At 43.0% G+C, this 27,200-nt stretch overlaps 1 protein-coding gene across 2 annotated transcripts in view; it reads right to left on the reverse strand.

The window, feature by feature from the left end:
- RHCE (Rh blood group CcEe antigens) overlaps window positions 1–27,200 on the reverse strand; it is a 48,941-nt gene that overhangs the window by 6,917 nt on the left and 14,824 nt on the right. The window contains exons 4-8 of one of the 2 annotated variants that reach the window (XM_049878303.1): window positions 24,394–24,541; window positions 20,710–20,876; window positions 18,893–19,030; window positions 17,565–17,680; window positions 3,262–3,341 (exon numbers count right to left, since the gene is read on the reverse strand). In XM_049878303.1, the coding sequence (XP_049734260.1) occupies window positions 3,262–3,341; window positions 17,565–17,680; window positions 18,893–19,030; window positions 20,710–20,876; window positions 24,394–24,541 (649 nt within the window). The remainder of the gene's footprint in view (window positions 1–3,261; window positions 3,342–17,564; window positions 17,681–18,892; window positions 19,031–20,709; window positions 20,877–24,393; window positions 24,542–27,200) is intronic. The other variant, XR_007516565.1, reaches the window with a different exon arrangement.

The raw sequence follows: 27,200 nt of genomic DNA on the forward strand, positions 1-27,200 counted from the left end.
TAGACTCTTTTTTTTTTCAAACATGCAGAACTGTTGCTAGGAGCATCCTTTTACGAAATGTGCTGTATAACGTGGAGAAGGTACATGGTTGAGGGAGTTGGGTTATTCACTGAACAGTCCGAGCTTTTCGCGTTCTTGTGTCTGGTTTTACGAATTTCTTTTCTGCTGGTAGGCCCTCCTCTAATCTGTTATTTCTAATCTGCCTGAACTGGTAAACTCAATAACCATGCTTGCTAGGATTATTTCTTAAATAAGTATAGACAGGCTCCAAACAAGGGGGTTTCTTACAAGCAAAATGCTCAGCTTTAGGGGGTCAATTGGATGCTGTTGCGGGAAAGCTCATTTGTCTTAACTGGTAAAGGAATAATATGAGTTTCTGTTCCTCTTCCTCCTCCTCTTCTTCTTCTCTCCAGTGAAGCCTAAAAAAAGCCCCCTCAGTGCCTTACAAGGAAGAGTTGGAGTCCGTATCACCTTATAAATACCTGTGCTAATGGTGAGTGGGTGAGTGGGAAACCCTGGTGGCATAGTGGTTAAGTGCTACTGCTACTAACCAAAAGGTCGGCAGTTCAAATCCACCAGGCGCTCCTTGGAAACTCTACCAGGCAGTTCTACTCTGTCCTATAGGGTCACTATGAGTTGGAATTGACTCGACGGCAGTGGCTGGGCAATGGTGAGTGGTATGAGCCCCAGGAGTACAGTTGCCAGATAAAATACAGGATGCCCAGGTAACTGTAATTTTAAAAAAAAGGTGTATTTTCAATTGCTAAATCTGGCAACCCTACCTAGGTGGGTGGGTACTGCCGCTGTGAACAGACTGTAAATTTATGGAGGGAGGTGTTTTTCAGATCTGTATTTAATTAATTACCTCAGACTGTCAGAAAACTGAAACCAACTAGTACATTAAAGCAATTCTAGCCAACTTCACTCTAAAATTACCAAGGTAACTCCAAAAAGTAGCTTTATACATTTTTTAGAACTGGAAGGAAGGCAAAAGATTTGTTTCCAAAATCCTTTCATTTTACAGAGAAACCAGTGGAGCCCCAGAGAGAGGCAGGTGACATGCCCAATGTCACACAGCTCATTAATGTCTACTATGCTATTTTGTTTCTTATTTGATGTCCACCCCCTGCTGAGGGACACACTATGTGGATGTCTAACCAATAAAAGATGGTTGTAGAATAAAAGTGAACAGTTCTGGACAGAATGCATATTTTTGCCTGGCATATAAATGTCAAAAAAAAAGAATACAAACCAAGCCCATTGCCGTTGAGTGAATTCTGATCCATAGTGACCCTATACGACAGAGTACAACTGCCCCATAGCGTTTCCGAGGAGCAGCTGGTGGATTCAAACTGCCCCATAGCGTTTCCGAGGAGCAGCTGGTGGATTCAAACTGCTGACCTTTTGGTTAGCAGCTGTAGCTAGCCATAGCTGTTAACCACTGCACCACCGGGACTCTGGCATATAGGCTGGCAAATTAGTAACCCCCAGAGATTCTTTGCTGTTCTGTCACATTGCAGGCACAAAAACATACTTCACTTCTTTGTTAAAGATTCCCAGGGGCTTCCCATCTGTCACAGTGATCTGGCTCCCTTTTACCACTCTGCCCTCATCCCCTGTCACTCTCCCCCTCACTCTATCCACATCATCCATGCTGACCTTACTGTTCCCCAAACATGCAACGCATGCTCCTGCTGTAGGGCCTTTGCAATTGCTGTTCCCTTTCCATGGAACCTCTTCCCCCCAAATAAATACATGACATGCCTCCCTCCTCTTCATTCAGGGCTTTGCTTAAAGGTCTACTTATCGGCTAGGCCTTCCCTGAAGACCCATCTAAAAGAGTACCCCCCCATACACACACAGAGACTATGTTCCCCTACCTTGCTTTATATTTCTTCCTAGCACCTATTGCTGTCTGACCTAATATACATTTATTTGCTGATTTTTTGTTAATACCCCTCACTAGAATGTCAGCTCCATGAGGTCAGGGAATTTGCTTTGTTCACTGCTGTATCCCCAGTGCCCAGAACAGTGCCTGGCTCATAGTAGATACTGAATAAATATTTGTTGAATAAAATAATATTATGGATGTCCTCAGGAGTCCCTGAGTGATACAAACGGTTAACACACTTGGCTGCTAACCAAAAGTTTGGAGGTTCATGTCTACCCAGAAGCTCCTTGGAAGAAAGGCCTAGCAATCTACTTCTGAAAATCAACCATTGAAAATAGCTATGGAGCACAGTTCTACTCTGACACACATGGGGTCACCATGAGTCAGAACTGACTCAATAGCAGCTGGTTTCTGGTTTTATGGGTGTCCTCAGGAAATAAAAGGTAGGCTTTTTTGGCATAAGGGTTTCCTTGATTTTCTATACAAAATTGAGTAAAATCACCAGCCTTGGGCTCAAGAGGCTGCAATGTCACCACTTGTCTCCTCATCCCTACTTATAACCTCAAGAAAGTTCCTTACGAACACAACAGAGAGTCCCTGATGGAACAGGAAAAAGGTTGGGTGCAGAACTCAAATTCTAGTAAAAAGGCCAGACTTAATGGTCTGACTGAGACTGCAGGAACCCCAGAAGACATGGCCCTCTGTTAACCCAGAACTAAAACCATTCCCAAAGCCAAGTCTTCAGACAAAGAATAGACTGACTAAAACCAAAACCAAACCAAACCCACTGCCGTCGAGTCGATTCCGACTCATAGACTATAGGACATAAAATGATACTCGTGAAGAGTGTGCGTCTTAGTTCAAATAGATAAAAAAAACACAAGACTAAATGGGCAGCTCCTGCCCGGAGGCAAGATGAGAAGACAGAAAGGGACAGGAGCTGGGTGAATGGACATGGGAAATCTGGGGTGGAAGGAGGAGTGTGCTGTCACATTATAGGGAGAGCAACTAGGATCACATAACAATGTGTGTATGAATTTTTGGATGCGAAACTAATTTGAGCCGTAAACTTTCACCCAAAGCACAATAAAAAAAAAAAAGAAAGTCCCTTCCCTTCCCTGGACTTCGGAGTCCATATCTGAAGCAGATGACCTCTGAGGGCCTTTCCAATTCTGAACTTACGTGAGTCTATAATTTTTTTTTTTTTTTCAGTCAGAGGCTTGAGCCCTTGGCCTCATTTGGTTGCACCTGAGGGCGTCTGTTCTCAGGGCAGGGGATGGGCATGCACGCTTCCAGCCACAGGGCAGGTGCACTCTGGGCCAGGACCTGTGCCCTGGCCCACAGTGCAAGAAGGGGTGACTCACACTGACCTGTCAGGAAACCAGTTGCCAGACTCATAACCATGACGAAGCTGAGCACTCCTATGTCAAACAGAATCTTGTAGCACATCCTAGAAATGACAAAGCAGAGGTGGTCACACTCGAGCGCCAGGCTGCAGAGGCCATCTCGGACACAAAGGACTGTTTGGATAATCGTTGGTAGTGACACCGTCAGGAAGGGCTTTCAGGAGAACACGTATACCTTCCCCAGCTAGCTCACGCCCCTGTCATTTGCCCAAAAAACCACGCAGACCTGTAGGACAGAAAGGGGATTCCAGGATCTTCTTTGGCTTATTTTAATCTTCAAGCCCTATGGAAAATGAACTAGACCAGGAGTCAGAAAACTCAAGTTCATATCCCAGCTCAGTCACTTCCTAACTGTGTAAACCTGGACAAGTCACTTACCCTCTCAGAGCCCACAGTTTCCTCATTAGGGAGTTAAGGCTGATGGCCAGGGAAAAGCCTGGCTACCTGACCCATCTCCCCCGTCTTCACCCACATGCCCCTTAAACATTCTTCCCCTTTCACTCTCCTTCAAGCCAATGACAGGGCTTTGTTTTAAACATAAGACTATTAGGAGGGCCCTGGGGTGTTGAGTATGGTTTTCTTAGGGCCCAGCATACACCTGCCCCTTCATTCTAGCCCCACGAATAGCTGTATAGAATGAGCTAGTTTTTAAGAATTCCCAAGCCCTGAGCTCTACCATCTCGTGTCACACAATCCTTACAACAGCCCTGTGAGCTATTAGTGTTCCTATTGCATAGACGGGAAAGCCAAGGTTGGAGAGGTGAACCAAGTATTCCAAGGTCACGTAGCTTGGAGTGGGTAGAGCTTGGGATTCAAATTAGGCCTGTCTGACTACGAAGTACAGCTGGATGTTTCCTAAATTTCAGCATTTGAAGTCCATAATGGCATTCCAGGAATACTATTTTTCTACTTAATATTTTCCTTTAGATTTTTTTAAATATAAGTAAATGGATCTACAAGGGAATTTTGTGTCACTAGTATAAATAGAAGAGAAGTGGAAAGCAACTGTAAAAAGAGATATAATGAAAACAAAACTTTACTAAATTCTTCCCCAATGTGGCAGCCCAAAGGTCTCCTCTGCTACTGTCAAAAGGGATACCAGCAGGAGTCAGAAAGGGGCAGGTAGTCCCTGGCTGGTGCAAAGAGTTAACAGGTTTGGCTGCTAACTGGAAGGTTGGAAGTTCAAGTCCACCCAGGTGTTGTGTTGTTCGGCACCTGTCGAATCAGTTCTGACTCATAATGACCATGTATGTACAACAGAATGAAACACAGCATGGTCCTGTGCCTTCCTCCTGATAGTTGTTATGCTTGAGCCCATTGTTGCGGTTACTGTGTCAATCTATCTCATTGAGGGCCTTCCTCTTTTTCACTGACCCTCTACTTTACCAAGCATGATGTCCAAAGTATTTGAGTTGAAGTCTCACCATCCTTGCTTCTAAGGAGCATTCTGACTGTACTTCGTCCAAGAAAGATTCTTTCTTTTGGCAGTCCATGGTATATTCAATATTCTTCGCCAATACCATAATTCAAAGACATCAATTCTTCTTCCTTATTCATTGTCCAGCTTTCGCACGCATATGAGGCATTGAAAAAACCATGGCTTGGGTCAGGCACACCTTAGTCCTTAAAGTGACTTCTTTGCTTTTTAACACTTTAAAGAGATCTTTTGTAATAGATTTGCCCATTGCAATGCATCTTTTGATTTCCTGACTGCTGCTTCCGTGGGTGTTGATTGTACATCCAAGTAAAATGAAGTCTTTGACAACTTCAGTCTTTTTTCTGTTTATTATGATGTCGCTTATTGGCCCAGTTGTGAGGATTTTTATTTTCTTTATACTGAGGTGTAATCCATACTGAAGGCTGTGGTCTTAGATCATCATCAGTAAGTGCTTCAAGTCCCCTTCACTTTCGGCAAGCAAGGTTGTGTTATCTGCATGATGCAGATTGTTAATGAGTCTTCCTCCAACCCTATGCCACATTCTTCTTCATATAGTCCAGATGCTTGGATTATTTGCTCAGCATACAGATTGAATAAGTATGGTGAAAGGATATAACCCTGATGCACACCTCTCCTGACTTTAAACCATGAAGTATCCGCTTGTTCTGTTCAAACCACTGCCTCTTGACCTAGGTACAGGTTCCTCATGAGCACGATTAAGTGCTCTGGGAGTCTTATTCTTAGCAGTATTATTCATAATTTGTTATGATCCACACAGTCGAATGCCTTTGCGTAGTCAATAAAACACAGATAAATACCTTTCTGGGTTCTCTGTTTTCAGCCAGGATCCATCTGACATGAGCAATGATACCCCTGGTTCTACATCCTCTTCTGAATCCAGCTTGAATTTCTGGCAGTTCCCTGTTGATGTACTTGCAACAACTTTTTTTTTTTTAATTAACTTTTATTGAGTTTCAAGTGAACATTTACAATTCAAGTCAGTCTGTCACATATAAGTTTACATACATCTTACTCCGTACTCCCACTTGCTCTCCCCCTAATGAGTCAGCCCTTCCAGTCTCTCCTTTCGTGACAATTTTGCCAGCTTCCCACTCTCTCTATCCTCCCATCCCCTCTCCAGACAGGAGATGCCAACACAATCTCAAGTGTCCACCTGATATAATTAGCTCACTCTTCATCAGCATCTCTCTCCCACCCACTGTCCAGTCCCTTTCATGTCTGATGAGTTGTCTTCGGGGATGGTTCCCGTCCTGTGCCAACAGAAGGTCTGGGGACCATGGTCCCCAGGATTCCTCTAGTCTCAGTCAGACCATTAAGTATGGTCTTTTTATGACAATTTAGGGTCTGCATCCCACTGATCTCCTGCACCCTCAGGGGTTCTCTGTTGTGCTCCCTGTCAGGGCAGTCATCGATTGTGGCCGGGCACCAACTAGTTCTTCTGGTCTCAGGATGATGTAGGTCTCTGGTTCATGTGGCCCTTTCTGTCTCTTGGGCTCTTAGTTCTCGTGTGACCTTGGTGTTCTTCATTCTCCTTTGATCCAGGTGGGTTGAGACCAATTGATGCATCTTAGATGGCTGCTTGTTAGCATTTAAGACCCCAGACGCCACATTTCAAAGTGGGATGCAGAATGTTTTCATGATAGAATTATTTTGCCAATTGACTTAGAAGTCCCCTTAAACCATGGTCCCCAAACCCCCGCCCTTGCTCCGCCAACCTTTGAAGCATTCATTTTATCCCGAAACTTCTTTGCTTTTGGTCCAGTCCAACTGAGCTGACCTTCCATGTATTGAGTGTTGTCCTTGCCTTCACCTAAAGCAGTTCTTATCTACTAATTAATCAATAAAAAACCCTCTCCCTCCCTCCTTCCCTCCCCCCATCGTAACCACAAAAGTATGTGTTCTTCTCAGTTTATACTGTTTCTCAAGATCTTATAATACTGGTCTTATACAATATTTGTCCTTTTGCCTCTGACTAATTTCGCTCAGCATAATGCCTTCCAGGTTCCTCCATGTTATGAAATGTTTGACAGATTCGTCACTGTTCTTTATCGATGCGTAGTATTCCATTGTGTGAATATACCACAATTTATTTACCCATTCATCTGTTGATGGATACCTTGGTTGCTTCCAGCTTTTTGCTATTGTAAACAGAGCTGCAATAAACATGGGTGTGCATATATCTGTTTGTGTGAAGGCTCTTGTTTCTCTAGGGTATATTCCGAGGAGTGGGATTTCTGGTTGTATGTATGTTCTATTTCTAACTGTTTAAGATAACGCCAGATAGATTTCCAAAGTGGTTGTACCATTTTACATTCCCACCAGCAGTGTATAAGAGTTCCAATCTCTCTACAGCCTCTCCAACATTTATTATTTTGTGTTTTTTTGGATTAATGCCAGCCTTGTTGGCGTGAGATGGAATCTCATCATAGTTTTAATTTGCATTTCTCTAATGGCTAATGATTGAGAGCATTTTCTCATGTATCTGTTAGCTGCCTGAATATCTTCTTTAGTGAAGTGTGTGTTCATATCCTTTGCCCACTTCTTGATTGGGTTCTTTGTCTTTTTGTGGTTGAGTTTTGACAGAATCATGTAGATTTTAGAGATCAGGCACTGGTCGGAGATGCCATAGCTGAAAATTCTTTCCCAGTCTGTAGGTGGTCTTTTTACTCTTTTGGTGAAGTCTTTAGATGAGCATAGGTGTTTGATTTTTAGGAGCTCCCAGTTATCGGGTTTCTCTTCGTCATTTTTGGTAATGTTTTGTATTCTGTTTATGCCTTGTATTAGGGCTCCTAGGGTTGTCCCTATTTTTTCTTCCATGATCTTTATCGTTTTAGTCTTTATGTTTAGGTCTTTGATCCACTTGGAGTTAGTTTTTGTGCATGGTGTGAGGTATGGGTCCTGTTTCATTTTTTTGCAAATGGATATCCAGTTATGCCAGCACCATTTGTTAAAAAGACTATCTTCTCCCCAATTAACTGACACTGGTCCTTTGTCAAATATCAGCTGCTCATACGTGGATGGATTTATATCTGGGTTCTCAATTCTGTTCCATTGGTCTATGTGTCTGTTGTTGTACCAGTACCAGGCTGTTTTGACTACTGTGGCTGTATAATAGCTTCTGAAATCAGGTAGAGTGAGGCCTCCCACTTTCTTCTTCTTTTTCAGTAATGCTTTGCTTATCCGGGGGTTCTTTCCCTTCCATATGAAATTGGTGATTTGTTTCTCTATCACCTTAAAAAATGACATTGGAATTTGGATTGGAAGTGCGTTATATGTATAGATGGCTTTTGGTAGAATAGACATTTTTACTATGTTAAGTCTTCCTATCCATGAGCAAGGTATGTTTTTCCACTTAAGTATGTCCTTTTGAATTTCTTGTAGTAGAGCTTTGTAGTTTTCTTTGTATAGGTCTTTTACATCCTTGGTAAGATTTATTCCTAAGTATTTTATCTTCTTGGGGGCTACTGTGAATGGTATTGATTTGGTTATTTCCTCTTCGATGTTCTTTTTGTTGATGTAGAGGAATCCAAGTGATTTTTGTATGTTTATTTTATAACCTGAGACTCTGCCAAACTCTTCTATTAGTTTCAGTAGTTTTCTGCAGGATTCCTTGGGGTTTTCTGTGTATAAGATCATGTCATCTGCAAATAGAGATAATTTTAATTCTTCCTTGCCAATCCGGATGCCTTTTATTTCTTTGTCTAGCCTAATTGCCCTGGCTAGGACTTCTAGCACGATGTTGAATAAGAGCGGTGATAAAGGGCATCCTTGTCTGGTTCCTGTTCTCAAGGGAAATGCTTTCAGGTTCTCTCCATTTAGAGTGATATTGGCTGTTGGCTTTGCATAGATGCCCTTTATTATGTTGAGGAATTTTCCTTCAATTCCTATTTTGGTGAGAGTTTTTATCATAAATGGGTGTTGGACTTTGTCAAATGCCTTTTCTGCATCAATTGATAAGATCATGTGGTTTTTGTCTTTTGTTTTATTTATGTGGTGGATTACATTAATGGTTTTTCTGATATTAAACCAGTTTTGCATACCTGGTATAAATCCCACTTGATCGTGGTGAATTATTTTTTTGATATGTTGTTGAATTCTATTGGCTAGAATTTTGTTGAGGATTTTTGCATCTATGTTCATGAGGGATATAGGTCTGTAATTTTCTTTTTTTGTGATGTCTTTACCTGGTTTTGGTATCAGGGAGATGGTGGCTTCATAGAATGAGTTGGGTAGTATTCCGTCCTTTTCTATGCTTTGAAATACCTTCAGTAGTAGTGGTGTTAACTCTTCTCTGAAAGTTTGATAGAACTCTGCAGTGAAGCCATTTGGGCCAGGGCTGTTTTTTGTTGGGAGTTTTTTGATTACCTTTTCAATCTCTTTTTTGGTTATGGGTCTATTTAGTTGTTCTTCTTCTGAATGTGTTAGTTTAGGGAAGTAGTGTTTTTCCAGGAATTCATCCATTTCTTCTAGGTTTGCAAATTTGTTAGAGTACAATTTTTCATAATAATCTGATATGATTCTTTTAATTTCAGTTGGTTCTGTTGTGATGTGGTCCTTCTCGTTTCTTATGCGGGTTATTTGTTTCCTTTCCTGTATTTCTTTAGTCAGTCTGGGCAATGGTTTATCAATTTTGTTAATTTTTTCAAAGAGCCAGCTTTTGGCTTTGTTAATTCTTTCAATTGTTTTTCTGTTCTCTAATTCATTTAGTTCAGCTCTAATTTTTATTATTTGTTTTCTTCTGGTGCCTGATGGGTTCTTTTGTTGCTCACTTTCTATTTATTCAAGTTGTAGGGACAGTTCTCTGCTTTTGGCTCTTTCTTCTTTTTGTATGTGTGCATTTATTGATATAAATTGGCCTCTGAGCACTGCTTTTGCTGTGTCCCAGAGGTTTTGATAGGAAGTATTTTCATTCTCGTTGCATTCTATGAATTTCCTTATTCCCTCCTTGATGTCTTCTATAACCCAGTCTTTTTTCAGGAGGGTATTGTTCAGTTTCCAAGTATTTGATTTCTTTTCCCTAGTTTTTCTGTTATTGATTTCTAGTTTTATTGCCTTGTGGTCTGAGAAGATGCTTTGTAATATTTCGATGTTTTGGACTCTGCAAAGGTTTGTTTTATGACCTAATATGTGGTCTATTCTAGAGAATGTTCCATGTGCGCTAGAAAAAAAAGTATACTTTGCAGCAGTTGGGTGGAGAGTTCTGTATAAGTCAATGAGGTCAAGTTGGTTGATTGTTGTAATTAGGTCTTCCATGTCTCTGTTGAGCTTCTTACTGGATGTCCTGTCCTTCTCCGAAAGTGGTGTGTTGAAGTCTCCTACTATAATTGTGGAGGTGTCTATCTCACTTTTCAGTTCTGTTAAAATTTGATTTATGTATCTTGCAGCCCTGTCATTGGGTGCATAAATATTTAATATGGTTATGTCTTCCTGATCAATTGTCCCTTTTATCATTATGTAGTGTCCTTCTTTATCCTTTGTGGTGGATTTAAGTCTAAAGTCTATTCTGTCAGAAATTAATATTGCTACTCCTCTTCTTTTTTGCTTATTGTTTGCTTGATATATTTTTTTCCATCCTTTGAGTTTTAGTTTGTTTGTGTCTCAAAGTCTAAGGTGTGTCTCTTGTAGGCAGCATATAGACGGATCGTGTTTCTTTATCCAGTCCGAGACTCTCTGTCTCTTTATTGGTGCATTTAGTCCATTTACATTCAGCGTAATTATAGATAAATAAGGGTTTAGTGTTGTCATTTTGATGCCTTTTTATGTGTGTTGTTGACATTTTCATTTTTCCACTTACTTTTTTGTGCTGAGACGTTTTTCTTAGTAAATTGTGAGATCCTCATTTTCGTAGTGTTTGACTTTATGTTTGTTGAGTCGTTACGTTTTTCTTGGCTTTTATCTTGAGTTATGGAGTTGTTACATCTCTTTGTGGTTACCTTATTATTTACCCCTATTTTTCTAAGTAAAAACCTAACTTGTATTGTTCTATATTGCCTTGTATCACTCTCCATCTGGCAGTTCTATGCCTCCTGTGTTTAGTCCCTCTTTTTGATTATTGTGATCTTTTACATATTGACTTCCGTGATTCCCTGTTATGAGTATTTTTTTTTTAATTAATCTTAATTTGTTTTTGTGATTTCCCTATTTGAGTTCATATCAGGATGTTCTGTTTTGTGACCTTGTGTTGTGCTGGTATCTGATGTTATTGGTTTTCTGACCAAACAATATCCTTTAGTATTTCTTGTAGCTTTGGTTTGGTTTTTGCAAATTCTCTAAACTTGTGTTTATCTGTAAATATCTTAATTTCGCCTTCATATTTCAGAGAGAGTTTTGCTGGATATATGATCCTTGGCTGGCAGTTTTTCTCCTTCAGTGCTCTGTATATGTCATCCCATTCCCTTCTTGCCTCCATGGTTTCTGCTGAGTAGTCTGAACTTATTCTTATTGATTCTCCCTTGAAGGAAACCTTTCTTTTCTCCCTGGCTGCTTTTAAAATTTTCTGTTTATCTTTGGTTTTGGCGAGTTTGATGATAATATGTCTTGGTGTTTTTCTTTTTGGACCAATCTTAAATGGGGTTCGATGAGCATCTTGGGTAGATATCCTTTCGTCTTTCATGATGTCAGGGAAGTTTTGTGTCAGGAGTTCTTCAACTATTTTCTCTGTGTTTTCTGTCCTCCCTCCCTGTTCTGGGACTCCAATCACACGCAAGTTATTCTTCTTGATAGAGTCCCACATGATTCTTAGGGTTTCTTCATTTTTTTAATTCTTTTCTCTGATTTTTTTTCAGCTATGTTGGTGTTAATTCCCTGGTCCTCCAGATGTCCCAGTCTGCATTCTAATTGCTCGAGTCTGCTCCTCTGACTTCCTATTGCGTTGTCTAATTCTGTAATTTTATTGTTAATCTTTTGGATTTCTACATGCTGTCTCTCTATGGATTCTTGCAACTTATTAATTTTTCCACTATGTTCTTGAATAATCTTTTTGAGTTCTTCTACTGTTTTATCAGTGTGTTCCTTGGCTTTTTCTGCAGTTTGCCTTATTTTGTTTGTGATGTCTTGAAGCATTCTGTAAATTAGTTTTTTATATTCTGTATCTGATAATTCCAGGATTGTATCTTCATTTGGGAAAGATTTTGATTCTTTTGTTTGGGGGGTTGTAGAAGCTGTCATGGTCTGCTTCTTTATGTGGTTTGATATGGACTGCTGTCTCCGAGCCATCACTGGGAAACTAGTTTTTCCAGAAAATCCGCTGACTGGGACGCTGGCTCCGGGCTCTGAAAACAATTGCTGCTTCCCCGTATTTGTTCGTTTTCCATCTCTAAATCTGTGTTTGTTGTTCAGGGTTCGTAGATTGTTATGTATGTGATCGATTCACTTGTTTTTCTGAGTCTTTGTTGCAAGAGGGATCCGAGGTAGCGTCTACCTAGTCCGCCATCTTGGCCCCACCTCCTTGCAACAACTTTTGAATGATCTTCAGCAAAATTTTACTTGTGTGTGATGTTAACGATATTTTTCGATAACTTCCTCATTCTGTTGGATCACCTTTCTTTGGAATGGGCATAAACATGAATCTCTTCCAGTCACTTGGAAACCCTGGTGGCACAGTGGTTAACAGCTACGGCTGCTAACCAAAAGTTCAGCAGTTCAAACCTATCAGGTGCTCTTTGGAAACCCTGTGGGGCAGTTCTACTCTGTCCTGTAGGGTTGCTATGGGTCAGAATTGACTTGAGCGCAATGGGTTTAGTTTTTCTTTTTTTTTTTTTTCTTCCGCTCAGTTGGCCAGGTTGCTGTCTTCCAAATTTCTTGGCACAGATGAGTGAGCACTTCCAGCACTGCATCCATTTGTTGAAACATCTCAATTGTTATTTTGTCAATTCCTGGAGCTTTGTTTTTCACCATGCCTTCAGTGTAGCTTGGACCTCTTCCTTCAGTACCATCAGTTCCTGATCATATGCTACCTCCTGAAATGGTTGAACATAAACCAATTCTTTTTGGTACAATGACTCTGCGTATTCCTTCCATCTTTTTTTGATGTTTCTGGTGTCGTTTAATATTTTTCCTGTAGAATCTTTCGATATTACAATTTGAAGCTTGAGTTGTTTTCTTCAGTTCTTTTAGCTTGGGAAATGATGAGCATGTTCTTCTCTTTTGGTTTTCCACCTCCAGGTCTTTGCACATTTCATTATAAAACTTTACTTTGTCTTCTTAAGCTGCCCTTTGAAATCTTCTCTTCAGTTCTGTTGCTTTATTAACTTCTTCCTTTCGCTTTAGCTACTCTACTTTCAAGAGCAAGTTTCAGAGTGTCTTCTGACATCCACTTTGGTCTTTTCTTTCTTTGCTGTCTTTTTAATGGCCTCTTGCTTTCTTCATGTATGATGTCCTTGATGTCATTCCACAACTAGTCTGGTCTTCGGTCATTAGTGTTCAATGTGTTAAATCTATTCCTGAGATGGTCTCTAAATTCAGGTGGGATATACTCTAGGTTGTTCTTTGGCTCTCTTGGACTTGTTCTAATTTTCTTCAGTTTCAACTTGAACTTGCATATGAGCAATTGATGGTCTGTTCCACAGTTGGCCCCTGGCCTTGTTCTGACTGATGATAGGGAGCTTTTCCATTATCTCTTTCCACAGATGTAGTTGATTTGATTCCTGTGTATTCCATCCGGTTGGTCCATGTGTGTAGTCATTTATATTGTTAAATAAAAGGTATTTGCAATGTAGAAAAAGTTGGTTTTGCAAATTTCTGTCATGCAATTTCCAGCATTGTTTCTATCGCCAAAGCTATATTTTCCAACTACCAATCCTTCTTCTCCGTTTCCAACTTCTGCATTCCAATCACCAGTAATTATCAATGTATTTTGATTGCATGTTTCATCAATTTTAGACTACAGGAGCTGATAAAAATCTTCAATTTCTTCATCTTTGGCCCTAGTGGTTGGTAGGTAAATTTGGATAATAGTCATATTAACTGGTCTTCATTGTAGATTTATGGATATTTTCCTATCACTGACAGCATTATACTTCTGGAATATGAAATGTTCTTTTTGACGATGACTGCAACACTGTTCCTCTTCCATTTGTCATTCCCTGCATTGTAGGCCATATGAATGTCTGATTCAAAATGGCCAGTATCAATCCATTTCAGCTCACTAATGCCTAGGATATAGTTGCTTATACATTCCAGTTCATTTTTGACCATTTTCAATTTTCCTAGATTCATACTTGGTGCATTCCACATTCCAATTATTAATGGATGATCGTAGCTGTTTCTTCCCATTTTGAGTCATGCCACATCATCAAATGAAGGTCCCGAAAGCTTGATTCCATCCATGTCATTAAGGTCAACTCTACTCTGAGGAGGCAGCTCTTCCCCAGTCATATTTTGAGTGCCTTCCAACCTGAGGGGCTCATCTTCTGGCATTATATCAGACAGTGTTCCACTGCTATTCATAAGGTTTTCAGTGGCTAACTTTTTTCAGAAGTAAATCACCAGGTCCTAGTCTGTCTTAGTCTGGTAGCTCAGCTGAAACCTGTCCACCACAGGTGACCCTGCTGGCGTTTGAAAACCGGTGGCATAGCTTCCAGCATCACAGCAACACACAAGCCCCCACAGTATGACAAACTGACAGAGATGCTTCCAAAGAAAGGTCTGGTAATCTACTTCTGAAAAATCAGTCATTGAAAACCCTTTGGAACACAGTTCTACTCTGACACAGATGGGGTCCATTTGAGTCGAGGTCAACTCGCCAAGGACTGGTTAGAAAGGTACAGAGACTCCATACCAAGTAGAAACTTTCTCCCTGATGTAATAAAGGATTCAGAATTGGAAAAGAAGTAACACCTGCTGTATTTGTGAAACAGTCTTAGGTACACTCATCTAAATAGGAAACGAGCATATATTGTTTGTGGAATGAATGAAAATTTCACTGACCTGCCCTAATATTAAGTGTTCTGACTGCAAGGTTAGTCCTCTCTCCATTCTTTCCAGTATGTCCAGATGCTTCTTGTATGAAAGCATAAGCATCAACATAAAGAAAGGGGTCATGTATTGGGCTTAATGTCCTGAGGCCTTTATATCACTAAGTCCTCACAGCAGCCCTGGACATAGATCTTATTCTCCCATTTTACACATAGAAAACCAAAGACTTAAAAAGAGAGTTTGAGTAACATGCGTAAGTGTTATCTCGATCTGTCTGTCCCTGAAACCTGTGCCCTCTCCTTCCACCAGACCAAAGGACAAGAGAGGCCACCGCTATCACTCTGCCAGGGGTGGATTCACCAGTAAGCACGGTATGCACTGGCTTGTGTTGAGCAAGGTATGCACGGGCTTAATTGTATTCACTTGCTAATATGTGATGAGCAATTTCGTATGGGTTTCACCACATCTTTGATGTGGTGGGGGACAGGTGAAATTGTGCACTGCAGGTTGATGGGAAGGCCCAATTGGGCCCGTGCAGACCTCGCTTATTGGGGAATCAGGCCCTGCTGACTCTGCCTTTGTCTTTGCCAGGTCCTTGCCGAGGAGAGAGGACAACTACTTCTTGGCCCTCAGCTAATTCATCCTGATGAGAGATGACTTGCAGAGGTGTGCTGGAGCCAGCTCACACAACAACTCTGCGTTTAGTGATGTTATGTTGGTAGCTTGAAATTGGCCACAGTGGGGGTATTTTTACCATGGACATGGGCAAATACTACAGATCAGGACTTTGTTTTTCTGGAGAGCTGTTTGTTCATCATTTACCAACAAACCACCGGCTGACAGCCTTTTTTTTTTTTTTTTCTGCTATAAGTCCCAAACCTACTGCTGTCGAGTCAATTCCTACTTATAGTGACACTATAGGACAGAGTAGAACTGCCCCATAAGGTTTCCAAGGCTGTAAATCTTTATGGAAGCAGACTGCCACATCTTTCTCCCAGTGCTATAGGTCAGTGATTCTCAAAGTTGAGATAGCATGAGAATCACCTGGAGGGCTTGTTAAAACACAGACTGCTGGACCCTAGACCTAGATTTCTGATTGAGTAGGTCTCAAGTGGGGTCCAGGGACTTGCATTTCTAACAAACTCCCAAGTGATGTCGACGCTGTTGAGAATCACTGCTCTAGGAGAACCACAGAATTTGGGATCTAGTCAGGTAGCTGGTTCAGAGGTTACATGCTGGCAGCCCACAAGCAGAATTTGTTCCATACAGTATTTCTAAAAAAAGTTTGAATTTTTTGGCAATGCTTAGAGATTAGGAGAGAACATGCATGACTTTAGATTTCTGGATTCTCTTGAAACATCATTAGACCTGGCCACCCTGAGCCTGGGTCCCAGCACTGCAATGGCAGCCTGGAGCTGAGGAGCAACTGCCCGTGCTTTCCCAGCCTCTTCTCACTGGCCTCATTTTTTTACCTTTCCTACCTGGCCCCTGCAAGCATCTGAGTTGGGAACCCTTGCTAGATCAAGCCCTTGTTTCAGAGGTGTGGACTCAAAGCCCAGGGAAAGGAAAGGATTTGCCCAGAGTCGGCCAGCTCTTACAACAGTGGCCGATACATCACTAGGGCCCAATACTGAGGGGCCTTGCCGCCCCACCCCCAAACAGGTTTCTCTTTGCCCACCTCAAGCAGTCAAGAAGGGATGTTTCACCCACCCAGACATGATTCCTACAACTTGGTCATCTCTAATGTTGGAGCTGGAAGGGACTCAAGAGTCAAAAAAAGGACCCCAGCTGTCCATGATTTCTCTGAGATGCCTCCAAACACTGTGAGCTCCTCATCACCCACTTCAGGTGCTCCCAACCTTTACAGACAGGTTCCAGCCAAGTGATCTTGGGCAGGTGATTCCCCTAAGTATCATCTCTTAGGGAATGACAATGATATTTACCTTACATGATGGTTGTGAGGATTACATGAGCTGATATGTGTAATGTTCTCAGCACATGCCTTGCACTTAGCAGTCAATGAAAGCTAGTGACCCAGTAACATTATTGTAACTATGTCAGTTCATCTAGAGAAATCTCTCCCTGTATTGTGCCCAAGTCACACTTTCATCTTATTTGGGCTACAACCAGAAGGTACTCACACAGCCTTCAGGAAATAATGGCCAGGATCCTGGTATGGCAAGCTGATCGTTGCCATCCATTGTCTGAGGGTCACAGGACCTAGCTCTGGTCTAGAAGCCCACATTCTCATCCTCTCTCTGCCACTGCTTCACGGTGAGACCTCAGTCAAGCCCTTTCTCTCCCTGGGTCTTGGTGTAAAATGATAGGATTGGTCTGTGCTTAACATTTTCCTGATGCTAAGAGCATCTTCCTCATAACCACATGGTGCCTGCCATCAATTAGAGGCTCAATAAAACATTAATGAATGACTCCTCCCATAGAAGGGGTACTATCGCTAACTTCACTTACAAACGGGAAACAGAGGCTCAGACAGGTTAATTAGCTTGCCCCGCTAGTAAGTGGAGAACCAGGTTTCAAGACCAGTCCGACACTCCACAGCACACTCTTAACCATGACTCAAACCTCCATCAGTTGAAAAATTGACTCAACTATCTCAGGCCTGATTGACCCCCTCTGTCTGCATTTTGGGGGCCTCAGGACTGCCTGTCTTTGCCCTCACCTAAGCTTGCCCCTTTGGAAGGAAGTGGCCTGAGGAGGTGATGACTCTATACATGGTAGGAACTGGCAAGAATTTCTGAATTAATAGGCCAATAATTATTTGTTGAGGGCCTACTGGGTGTGTGGCCCTGAATGCATGCACCCCAGGTAAGGGCTCTGGCACATTTCTTCCTGAGTTGGATGGGGTATTAAGGGGGTGAGTCAAGTGACTCACAGAGAATTCGTGGTCGAGGAGAGCTGATACACCTTCACAATAATGTAGGCGAATTCTCCAAGAAGACCCGGCAGGCCGAAGGTGTAGTGAACCATCAGCATACGGTGAAAACGCATCTGGGGACAAACAGCATCATAAGTAGGTCTGCAGATGAGCTGATAATCCTTACCCACCATTTTTACAGATCCTTGGCATCCAGGGCCACCAAAGGGGGATGGGCACTAAGGCTCACCTAAAGAAGCACTTCTCAGTCTTAAATGTGCACTCACATCACCTGAGATCTTGTTAAAAGGCAGAGTTGGATTTAGTGGGTCTTGGGTGTGGTCTGAGAATCTGCATTCCTAACAAGGTCCCAGGTTAGGCCAATATTGCTAGTTCACAGATCATACTTTGAGTAGCAAGGGTCTAGCCCAGACAGTTTTAACATTTTGGACTGATAATCCTTTGTTGTAATGTCCTGTGCATTGTAGGATGTTCAGCAGCATCCCTGGACTCTACCTGTAAATGCCACTAGCATATTCCCTGCCTCCCACCCCCAAGATGTGTCAAGCCAAAATATCTCCAGACATTGCCAAACTACCCCTGGCTGAGACCCACTGGTCTAGCCCATCCTTAAGTGCCATCCCAAAGGCAACATGACTGGTTGGAATAAAAGTCAGAAGAATCTGACCACAATTCCAGACTCCCAGTTCAGTGTTCCTTCCGCCTTACCACTTAGCCTCCAGATGGCTGTAGGCCAACAGGTGTCAATACAAACACAAATTTGATCCTGCTGGTTCCCTCTTAGAAACCTCATTGTCTTCAGAATAAAAATCCAGACCTGTCAGCTGGCCCAAGAGATATAATCCAACCATCCCGTCTCTTGAGGCTCTGGCTCTGCCATGCTACCCCAGAACCCTATGCGTAAGCCATAAGAACTTCTTTCTGTTTCCCATGGGGCCCCATGCCCTTCTCGCTGATGAGTCTTTGTCCATGCTGTTCCTTCCCCCTGGAGTATATTTTCCCACTTCTTTACCTGGCTAATACTACTTACTTGCCAACACTCAGCCAAGACATCCTCTGCTGTGGGGGGCATTTCCTGCTCCAAGCTAGTTTAGATGTGCTCCTGTAGCAGTTACCCCACTGTGTTGTGTTTATTTCCCTCACTAAACCATAGCTTAGAAAGCAGAATAAGTGTTAAAACACATGTGATGGATGGGATGGAGGGATGGAGAAGGTGCCAATGCCCGCCCGATGTAGCCCATAGCACCACATGACAGCCCATCATGGTCCCAGGGGTCTTGCTGGTCTAAACCAAAGCAGAGGATGTGAGTTGCCCAGTTCCTTACCGGCAGGCACTTGGCTCCCCCGATGGAGATCAGCCCAGCCAGAAGGCCCAGCACCATGGCAGGCCAAGGAGAAGAGATCAGATGACACGAGGCACCCATAGCCACGCCTCCCGCCAGCACAGCATTGTGGATATGAGCCTGCAAAGAAATAGCTTGTGGGTGAAGGAAGTGAGGCATAGAGTGGATAACATCTTGCCCAAAGTACACAGCAAGCTGATAGCAAGGCAGAGCTGTAATGTCCTCCTTGCTTCACTGATCCTGAGACCATCCTCTCCTCTTGGTTGGGACTTGTGACCTTCATCAATGGGCTTATCTCACACCCCCGTCCCTCAGGTTCGGGGAGAATTTACCGGACTGGGAAGCATTAGGAATCAGCTTGAAAGTGCAGGTGACTCAGCATCCTTGCACCCCTCACACCTATTAGTGATGTGTCCTTGGGCGCTTAAACTCTCAATGCCTCAATTTTCCCACCAGAAAAATGACGTTGTGATTGTACCTACTCGATAGGGCTATTGTAAGGATTAAATGAATTACCACATGTATGGCTCCTAGCACAGCGCCTGGCACTGAGGATCAAAAAATGCCCAGTAATCATAAACCATTATTCTTTTTCATTATTATTATTGGCTGCTGGGTGCCTACACCACTCCATATGACTGGACCCAGTTCCAATAGCTTCACCTTGTTCCTGGATCACATCTCTGTCATGTTCTTCATTCTCCTAGAACTGGGCCTTGCCTTGCTTTTATCCTGCCCCCACCCCCAATTCTAACCATGTGTTACAACTTTGGGCTCTGGGACCAGCTGTAGGGAAGAGGGGGACCCTCAGTGAGATGGACTGACACAATTGCTGCAACAATGGTTGCTCAAACATAGCAACAGTTGTGAGAATGGTGCAGGACTGGACATTTTGTTCTTTGTAAGGCCACCATGAATTAGAGCCAGCTTGACAGCAGCAAACAACAACAACCAGCTGCTGAACTTCCCTGGTCTGATGCCTTCACCTGCCTCCCTGGATGTCCCCACCTTGCCTGCTCTTAGGTTCACTGTTACCAAGGAGGTCACCTGTGGGGATGCCAACCTCCCCTCAGGGCTAGGCGTATGCTGTTAACCTGTCATCTGCGGCCACATTCTGTCCACGCCAGGCCCCCTGTCGGTCTAGACTTTTCCCTGCCACCTCTGGCCGGCTGACCCCATTCCCAAATTACCATGGGAACTTGTTTTGCCTTCAGCTCTCACTTTTCACTCTTCTCTTCCCACCCATCTCACACACAGTCCCCCAGCTATCTTAATAACAGCAGCTAATGTTTGCCTAGCACTCACTTTAAATTGAGCACTTGGCATGCATTTTCTCTTAATTCCCACTTTACAGATGAGGCAGTTGAGGCTCAAAAAGTTTAAGCTGCTTGACTCAGGTCATGTGGCTAGTGTAACAGATTACTTCTGACTGAATCTGATAATTCTATTGTTGAAATTTCTTGGGTGAATGGAGGAGACGAATTCTATTCTTGTTTTTTAGTAACTGGAAACCACAGGGTTCGGACTTGGATCTGTTTGCTCTCAAAGCTCATAACTTAATCACTCCCCAGAGAGCCTTTGATCACGTCAGAGTCTCCCAAGTTCCAGTGCCCATTTTGATAGCCCAAAGCTCTTGACCTGATGCTCCATGATACTGTGGGCACTGCAGATGCTGGGCAAGCACTTTCCCAACCCATGGGGCTCTCATTGAGGACAGGCGGGGGTCGGGGGGGTGTAGAGGATGAGTATCCGTGTCAGGCCTGGAGGGCCCAAGACTGCCTTCCCTCCCCTTTCCTCACCATGTTGATCTTCCCTTGGGGGTGAGCTGACGCCGACACCGAGATGGCTGTGACAGTACTGACTGCAAGAGCATAGTAGGTGTTGAACACAGCGTTCTTCCTTTCATCTGGACTGTACAGCAGAGTGGAGTTGAACCTTGGCCAGAAAATCCATAGGAAGAGAGTGCCTGGGGGTCAGAGAGGGTCACTGAGGGTCACTGGCCAGAATCAACACTCCTGCTCTGAAGTTCTGAGTCTCTGGGGGCTTCAGACGCTGAGCCTCTGGGGCAGGCTAACTCATCACTTTCTAGCTATGTGACTTTGGGCAAGTTGCATCTCCTCTCTGAATTCTCCAGGTGGTAGGAAGTAGCTGGCATTTTTTACAGGCAAGGAAATTAAGTCTCAGGGAGCTGAAATCAGCAAATCTTAGGCCTCCTGACATTGGTCTGTGATGGCCAAATGCTTATTTAAAATAATCAATGGACTGCTTTAATTTGGCCTTGTGGCCTGATATTCACTCACCTGCTATCAAGCTCACTGCTTGATTTTCTCTAAGCCTCTCCTAGGCATTAGTGAGCTGAAATGGACTGGTATTGGCCATTTTGAATCGGACAATCATATAGTCTACTATGCTGGGAATGACAACTCAAAGAGGAATGGTGTTGCATTCATCGTCAAAAAGAACGTTTAAAGATCTATCCTGAAGTACAACGCTGTCTGTGATAGGATAATATCCATATGACTACAAGGAAGACCAGTTAATATGACTATTATTCAAATTTATGCACCAACCACCAGGGCCAAAGATGAAGAAATAGAAGATTTTTATCAGCTGCTGCAGACTGAAATTGATCGAACATGTAGTCAAGATGCATTGATAATTACTGGCGATTGGAATGTGAAAGTTGGAAACAAAGAAGAAGGATCAGAACTTGGAAAATATGGCCTTGGTGATAGAAACAATGCCAGAGATCGAATGATAGAATTTTGCAAGACCAACGACTTCTTCATTGCAAATACCTTCTTTCACCAACATAAACGGCAACTGTATACACGGACCTCGCCAGATGGAACACACAGAAATCAAATTGACTACATCTGTGGAAAGAGACGATGGAAAAGCTCAATATCATCAGTCAGAACAAGGCCAGGGACCGACTGTGGAATAGACCATCAATTGCTCATATGCAAGTTCAAGCTGAAACTGAAGAAAATCAGAGCAAGTCCACGAGAGCCAAAATATGACCTTGAATATATCCCACCTGAATTTAGAGACCATCTGAAGAATAGATTTGATGCATTGAACACTAGTGACCGAAGACCAGACGAGTTGTGGAATGACATCAAGGACATCATCCATGAAGAAAGCAAGAGGTCACTGAAAAGACAGGAAAGAAAGAAAAGACCAAGGTGGATGTCAGAGGAGACTCTGAAATTTGCTCTTGAGCGTCGAGAAGCTAAAGCAAAGGGAAGAATTGATGAAGTAAAAGAACTGAACAGAAGATTTCAAAGGGCCTCTCAAGAAGACAAAGTATTATAATGACATGTGCAAAGAGCTAGAGATGGAAAACCAAAAGGGAAGAACACGCTCGCTGTTTCTCAAGCTGAAAGAACTGAAGAAAAAATTGAAGCCTCAAGTTGCAATAGTGAAGGATTCCATGGGGAAAATATTAAATGATGCAGGAAGCATCAAAAGAAGATGGAAGGAATACAGAGTCATTATACCAAAAAGAATTAGTCGATATTCAAGCATTTCAAGAGGTGGCATATGATCAGGCACCGATGGTCCTGAAGGAAGAAGTCCAAGCTGCTCTGAAGGCATTGGTGAAAAACAAGGCTCCAGGAATTGATGGAATATCAATTGAGATGTTTCAACAAACAGATGCGGCGCCAGAGGTGCCGACTCGTCTATGCCAAGAAATATGCAAGACGGCTTCCTGGCCAACTGACTGGAAGAGATCCATATTTATGCCTATTCCCAAGAAAGGTGATCCAACCCAATGTGGAAATTATAGAACAATATCATTAATATCACATGCAAGCAAAATTCTGCTGAAGATCATTCAGAAACAGCTGCAGCAGTGTATCGACAGGGAACTGCCAGAAATTCAGGCCAGTTTCAGAAGAGGATGTGGAACCAGGGATATCACTGCTGATGTCAGATGGACCATGGCTGAAAGCAGAGAATACCAGAAGGATGTTTACCTGTGTTTTATTGACTATGCAAAGGCATTCAACTGTGTGGATCATAACAAACTATGGATAACACTGTGAAGAATGGGAATTCCAGAACACTTAATTGTGCTCGTGAGGAACCGTTACATAGATCAAGAGGCAGTTATTTGGACAGAACAAGGGGACACTGATTGGTTTAAAGTCAGGAAAGGTGTGCGGCAGGGTTGTATTCTTTCACCATACCTATTTAATCTGTATGCTGAACAAATAATACAAGAAGCTGGACTATATGAAGAACAGGGCAACAGGATTGGAGGAAGACTCATTAACAACCTGCGTTACACAGATGACACAACCTTGCTTGCTGAAAGTGAAGAGGACTTGAAGTACTTACTAATAAAGATCAAAGACCACAGCCTTCAGTATGGATTACACCTCAACATAAAGAAAACAAAAATCCTCACAACTGGACCAATGAACATCATCATGATAAATGAGAAAAGATTGAAGTTGTCAAGGATTTCATTTTACCTGGATCTACAAACAACAGCCATGGAAGCAGCAGTCAAGAAATCAAAAGACACATTGCATTGGGCAAATCTGCTGCAAAGGACCTCTTCAAAGTGTTGAAGAGCAAAGATGGTCACCCTGAAGACTAAGGAGCGCCTGATCCAAGCCATGGTATTTTCAGTCACATCATATGCATGTGAAAGCTGGACAATGAATAAGGAAGACTGAAGAAGAGTTGACGCTTTTAAATTGTGGTGTTGGCGAAGAATATTGAATATACATACCATGGACTGCCAAAAGAACGAACAAATCTGTATTGGAAGAAGTGCGGCCAGAATGCTCCTTAGAGGCAAAGATGGCGAGACTGCGTCTTACATACTTTGGACATGTTGTCAAGAGGGATCAGTCCCTGGAGAATGACATCATGCTTGGCAGAGTACAGGGTCAGCAGAAAAGAGGAAGACAGACCCTCAACGAGGTGGATTGACACGGTGGCTGCAACAATGAGCTCAAGCATAACGATTGTAAGGATGGCGCAGGACCGGGCAGCATTTCGTTCTGTTGTGCATGGGGTCGCTATGAGTTGGAACTGACTCGACGGCACCTAACAACAACAACTCCTAGCAGTTTAAGTTCATCATTTTCGCAGCAGTTTTTCAAAATGCAACATTACACCTATTCTCTTCCTTCTCCCACCCCCGTTCCTCTATCCACTCTGGGACCTGCTTTCTTTACTTGTTCAATCCCCTCATTTTAGTTGAGGGCAAAAGGATTGGATAAACTTATTTAAACTCAAACATAACCAGTTTCTCCTCTCGACTGAATATTAATAAAGTGAGGACCCTAGAAGGAAATGCTTAACTAAAGGCATGATTTCAACCAACACTACTCTCGGAAGTGTATGGGGGCTTTCAGACACCCAGGGCAGATGAGTAAAGAAGAGATTTTTTTCAGCAGAGCCTTTTTGGGGCCTCTCAGTTCAGCCCAGGTATAAGACCACCCACCCTACCTTGTCCTTACCCAACATGGCGAACAAACTGGAGCTCTTTGCCAACCTTTCTTCCATCTGCTCTTTGGAGGGCGTAGACATTGACAGGCACCAGGTCACAGCCAGCCCGAAATAGGCTGCAAACACGTGGATGTACATCATGCTCGTGCACTCCTCCAGCTGCAAGAAACCCAACAGGGGCAATGTGGGTCAGCCACCTCTGCCCACGGGCAAACCCCTCGTGTTCCTCAGAGAAAGCTCTTCGTGTCACGCAGAGGGTGGGGCCTGAGAGCTTAATCAGCTCAGCAGGCGTCCTCCCTTCGGAAGAGTTCCATGGAGAGCCCTGGATTTACTCCCAGGGAGGTCACCGGCTGGCATTTATCAAACCATTTGGCGTCGAGTTGATTACAACTCATGGTGACACCACGTGTCAGAATAGAACTTCGCTCCGTAGGGTTTTCAATAGCTGTGATTTTTTGGAAGTAGATCACCAGGCCTTTTTCTTGAGGTGCCTCTGGGTGGGTTCAAACTGCCAACCTTTTGGTTGGTAGCTGACTGCTTAACTATTTGCACCTTCCAGGGACTCTGACTTTTATCAGGAGCTCCTAAATGTTTGTGACAGGGGTCCACTTCGTAGGGGCAAAAAGCCACATGGACATGCACAGCACTCTTTCTTACTTTTCAGTGGAATTCCAACTATTTGAACGGGGGCACAAGGGATATAAACTTTGCAACACGAAGCAGCCAGAATTCCTTGTAATACGGAACTAAGCCCTCAGCGAATTTCAAATATATGCTAATTTTGCTTTATGAATATCAAATGTAGTAATTCTTAATAACGCACTAAGTGAGCTACTGGTAAAGTAGCCTGTGACTTCAAAGATTCCCAGAATTGGCAGGATTTCTACCACCTCTCCCCATTGACACCACCTTGGTTTATCCACCATCACCACTACCCCAAATTATTGCACAAGCCTCCTAACTGGCCTCTCTGTTTCCACCCTTGCCCCCTACCAATTAGTCTCCATGCACCAGCCAGGGTGATCCTATTAAAATGTAAGTCAGACCACCAAAGTCTCAGAGAAGAAACTAGTTTACGGGGCTGATAGCCTACACGAGCCACAACCTCATTTGCCTTGAGACCAGAATAACTAGATGGTGCCCGGCTACCACTACTGACCATTCTGATCAGGGCCACAATAGTTGGACCATGATAGAATGGGGAAAGTACAGACTTACTGGACCAGTTGACACTGGAGGACTCCCTGAGACTACTATCCTGAGATACTTCTTAAACATTGAATCAAAACTGTAAAACAATTTAGCAAAATAATTTGGCACACAAAATAAAGAATATCACCCGTGAGTATGGTTCTCCATTAAAGAAACATCTGTATGAGACCAAAAGGTCCACAGTTACTCTGAGGCAAAGATGAGAAGATAAGGGGGCAAGGAAACTAGGGTAATGGGAACAGAACAACCAGAATGGAATTAAAGAGAATGTAGACTCATGGTGGAAAATCTAAAAAAAAAAAAAAATGATGTAAGTCAGAACAAGTCACTTCTCCGCTCAGAATCCTCCAGTGGCTCCTATCTCACTCCAAGTAAAAGTCAGCCTTCTTGCTATGACCTGCAGGACCTGTGTGATCTGCTCTCCCCTAACCTCCATGATTCACCTCCTACTCCCTTTGCTCCACTCCAGACACACTGTCCTCCTCTGTCTTTCTCAAACCTACCAGGTATACTTCCACCTCAAGGCCTCTGCACTGGCTATCCTGCTGCCTGGACCGCTCTTCCCCCCGGCAGCACTGTAACAAGGGGAGGGTGGAGGTAGCAGTCCACCCTGGATGCAGGCAATAAGGGGGTTGTCTGTAGGTTCCCATACAACGTCTCCACTGGGATGCCTGATACACATCTATCTCTAACCCTGACCTTAACCGTAACCCTACCACATTCAAATCTGAATTCTGGATTTTTCCTCCCAGATCTACTCTATGCCGGTGCTCCCCATCTTGGTAAACGGCACAGTCATCCACCCATTTCCTCAGGAGCCAAACCTTGGAGTCATCTTTGACGCCTCTTTTTTTCATAGCCCATGTGCAATCCATCAGCAATTCCTGTCAGTTCTGCCTTCAAAATGCAGCCAGAATCCAGCCACTGCCCACTACCTTCATGGCTGCCAAGCCTGGATGATTGCAGCAGTCTCCTCTCCGGTCTCCACCTGCTTTCACCCTTGTGCGCTTTAGTCTATTCTGAACCCAGCAGCCGGAGAGACTCTCTTAAAACGGATCATGGCTCTCTTCTGCTCAAAGCTCCCCAGTGCTCCTCAGATTTCTCAGAGTAAAATCTGAAGTCCTTATTATGGCACATCACGGGACACCAAAGAGGGCTTACATTTTTTAAAAACATTTATCATCTTGTTTAAGGTTCCTGCATAATGTAAACAGTTTGCACTCAACAACTAACCGAAAGGTTGGTACTGCGAACCCACCCAGCAGCATTGCTGAAGAAAGCCGTGGTAATCTGCTTCTGCGAAGACTGTTGTTGAATCTGTAGAGATTGTACAGCCAAGAAAACCCTAGAGAGAGCAGTTCTACTCTGTTAACACGTGGGGTTGCCATGAGTTAGAACTGATGAGAAAACTGGTTTTTATGTTGTTGTTGTTGGTATCATCTTGTTTAATTAATTCAGTTTTTCCAAAACCCCTATAAAGCAGTAATGTTATCTTCGTATTACGGATGAAGACACTAAAAGATGAAAACACAGATCAAGATAAAAAAAAAATTTATAGATCAAGATACTAAAGGTTAAATTGCCCAAATTCACATGTGGTTTATGG

This window comes from Elephas maximus, chromosome 3 (genome assembly GCF_024166365.1).
Source record: "Elephas maximus indicus isolate mEleMax1 chromosome 3, mEleMax1 primary haplotype, whole genome shotgun sequence".
Taxonomy (NCBI): Eukaryota; Metazoa; Chordata; class Mammalia; order Proboscidea; family Elephantidae; genus Elephas; species Elephas maximus.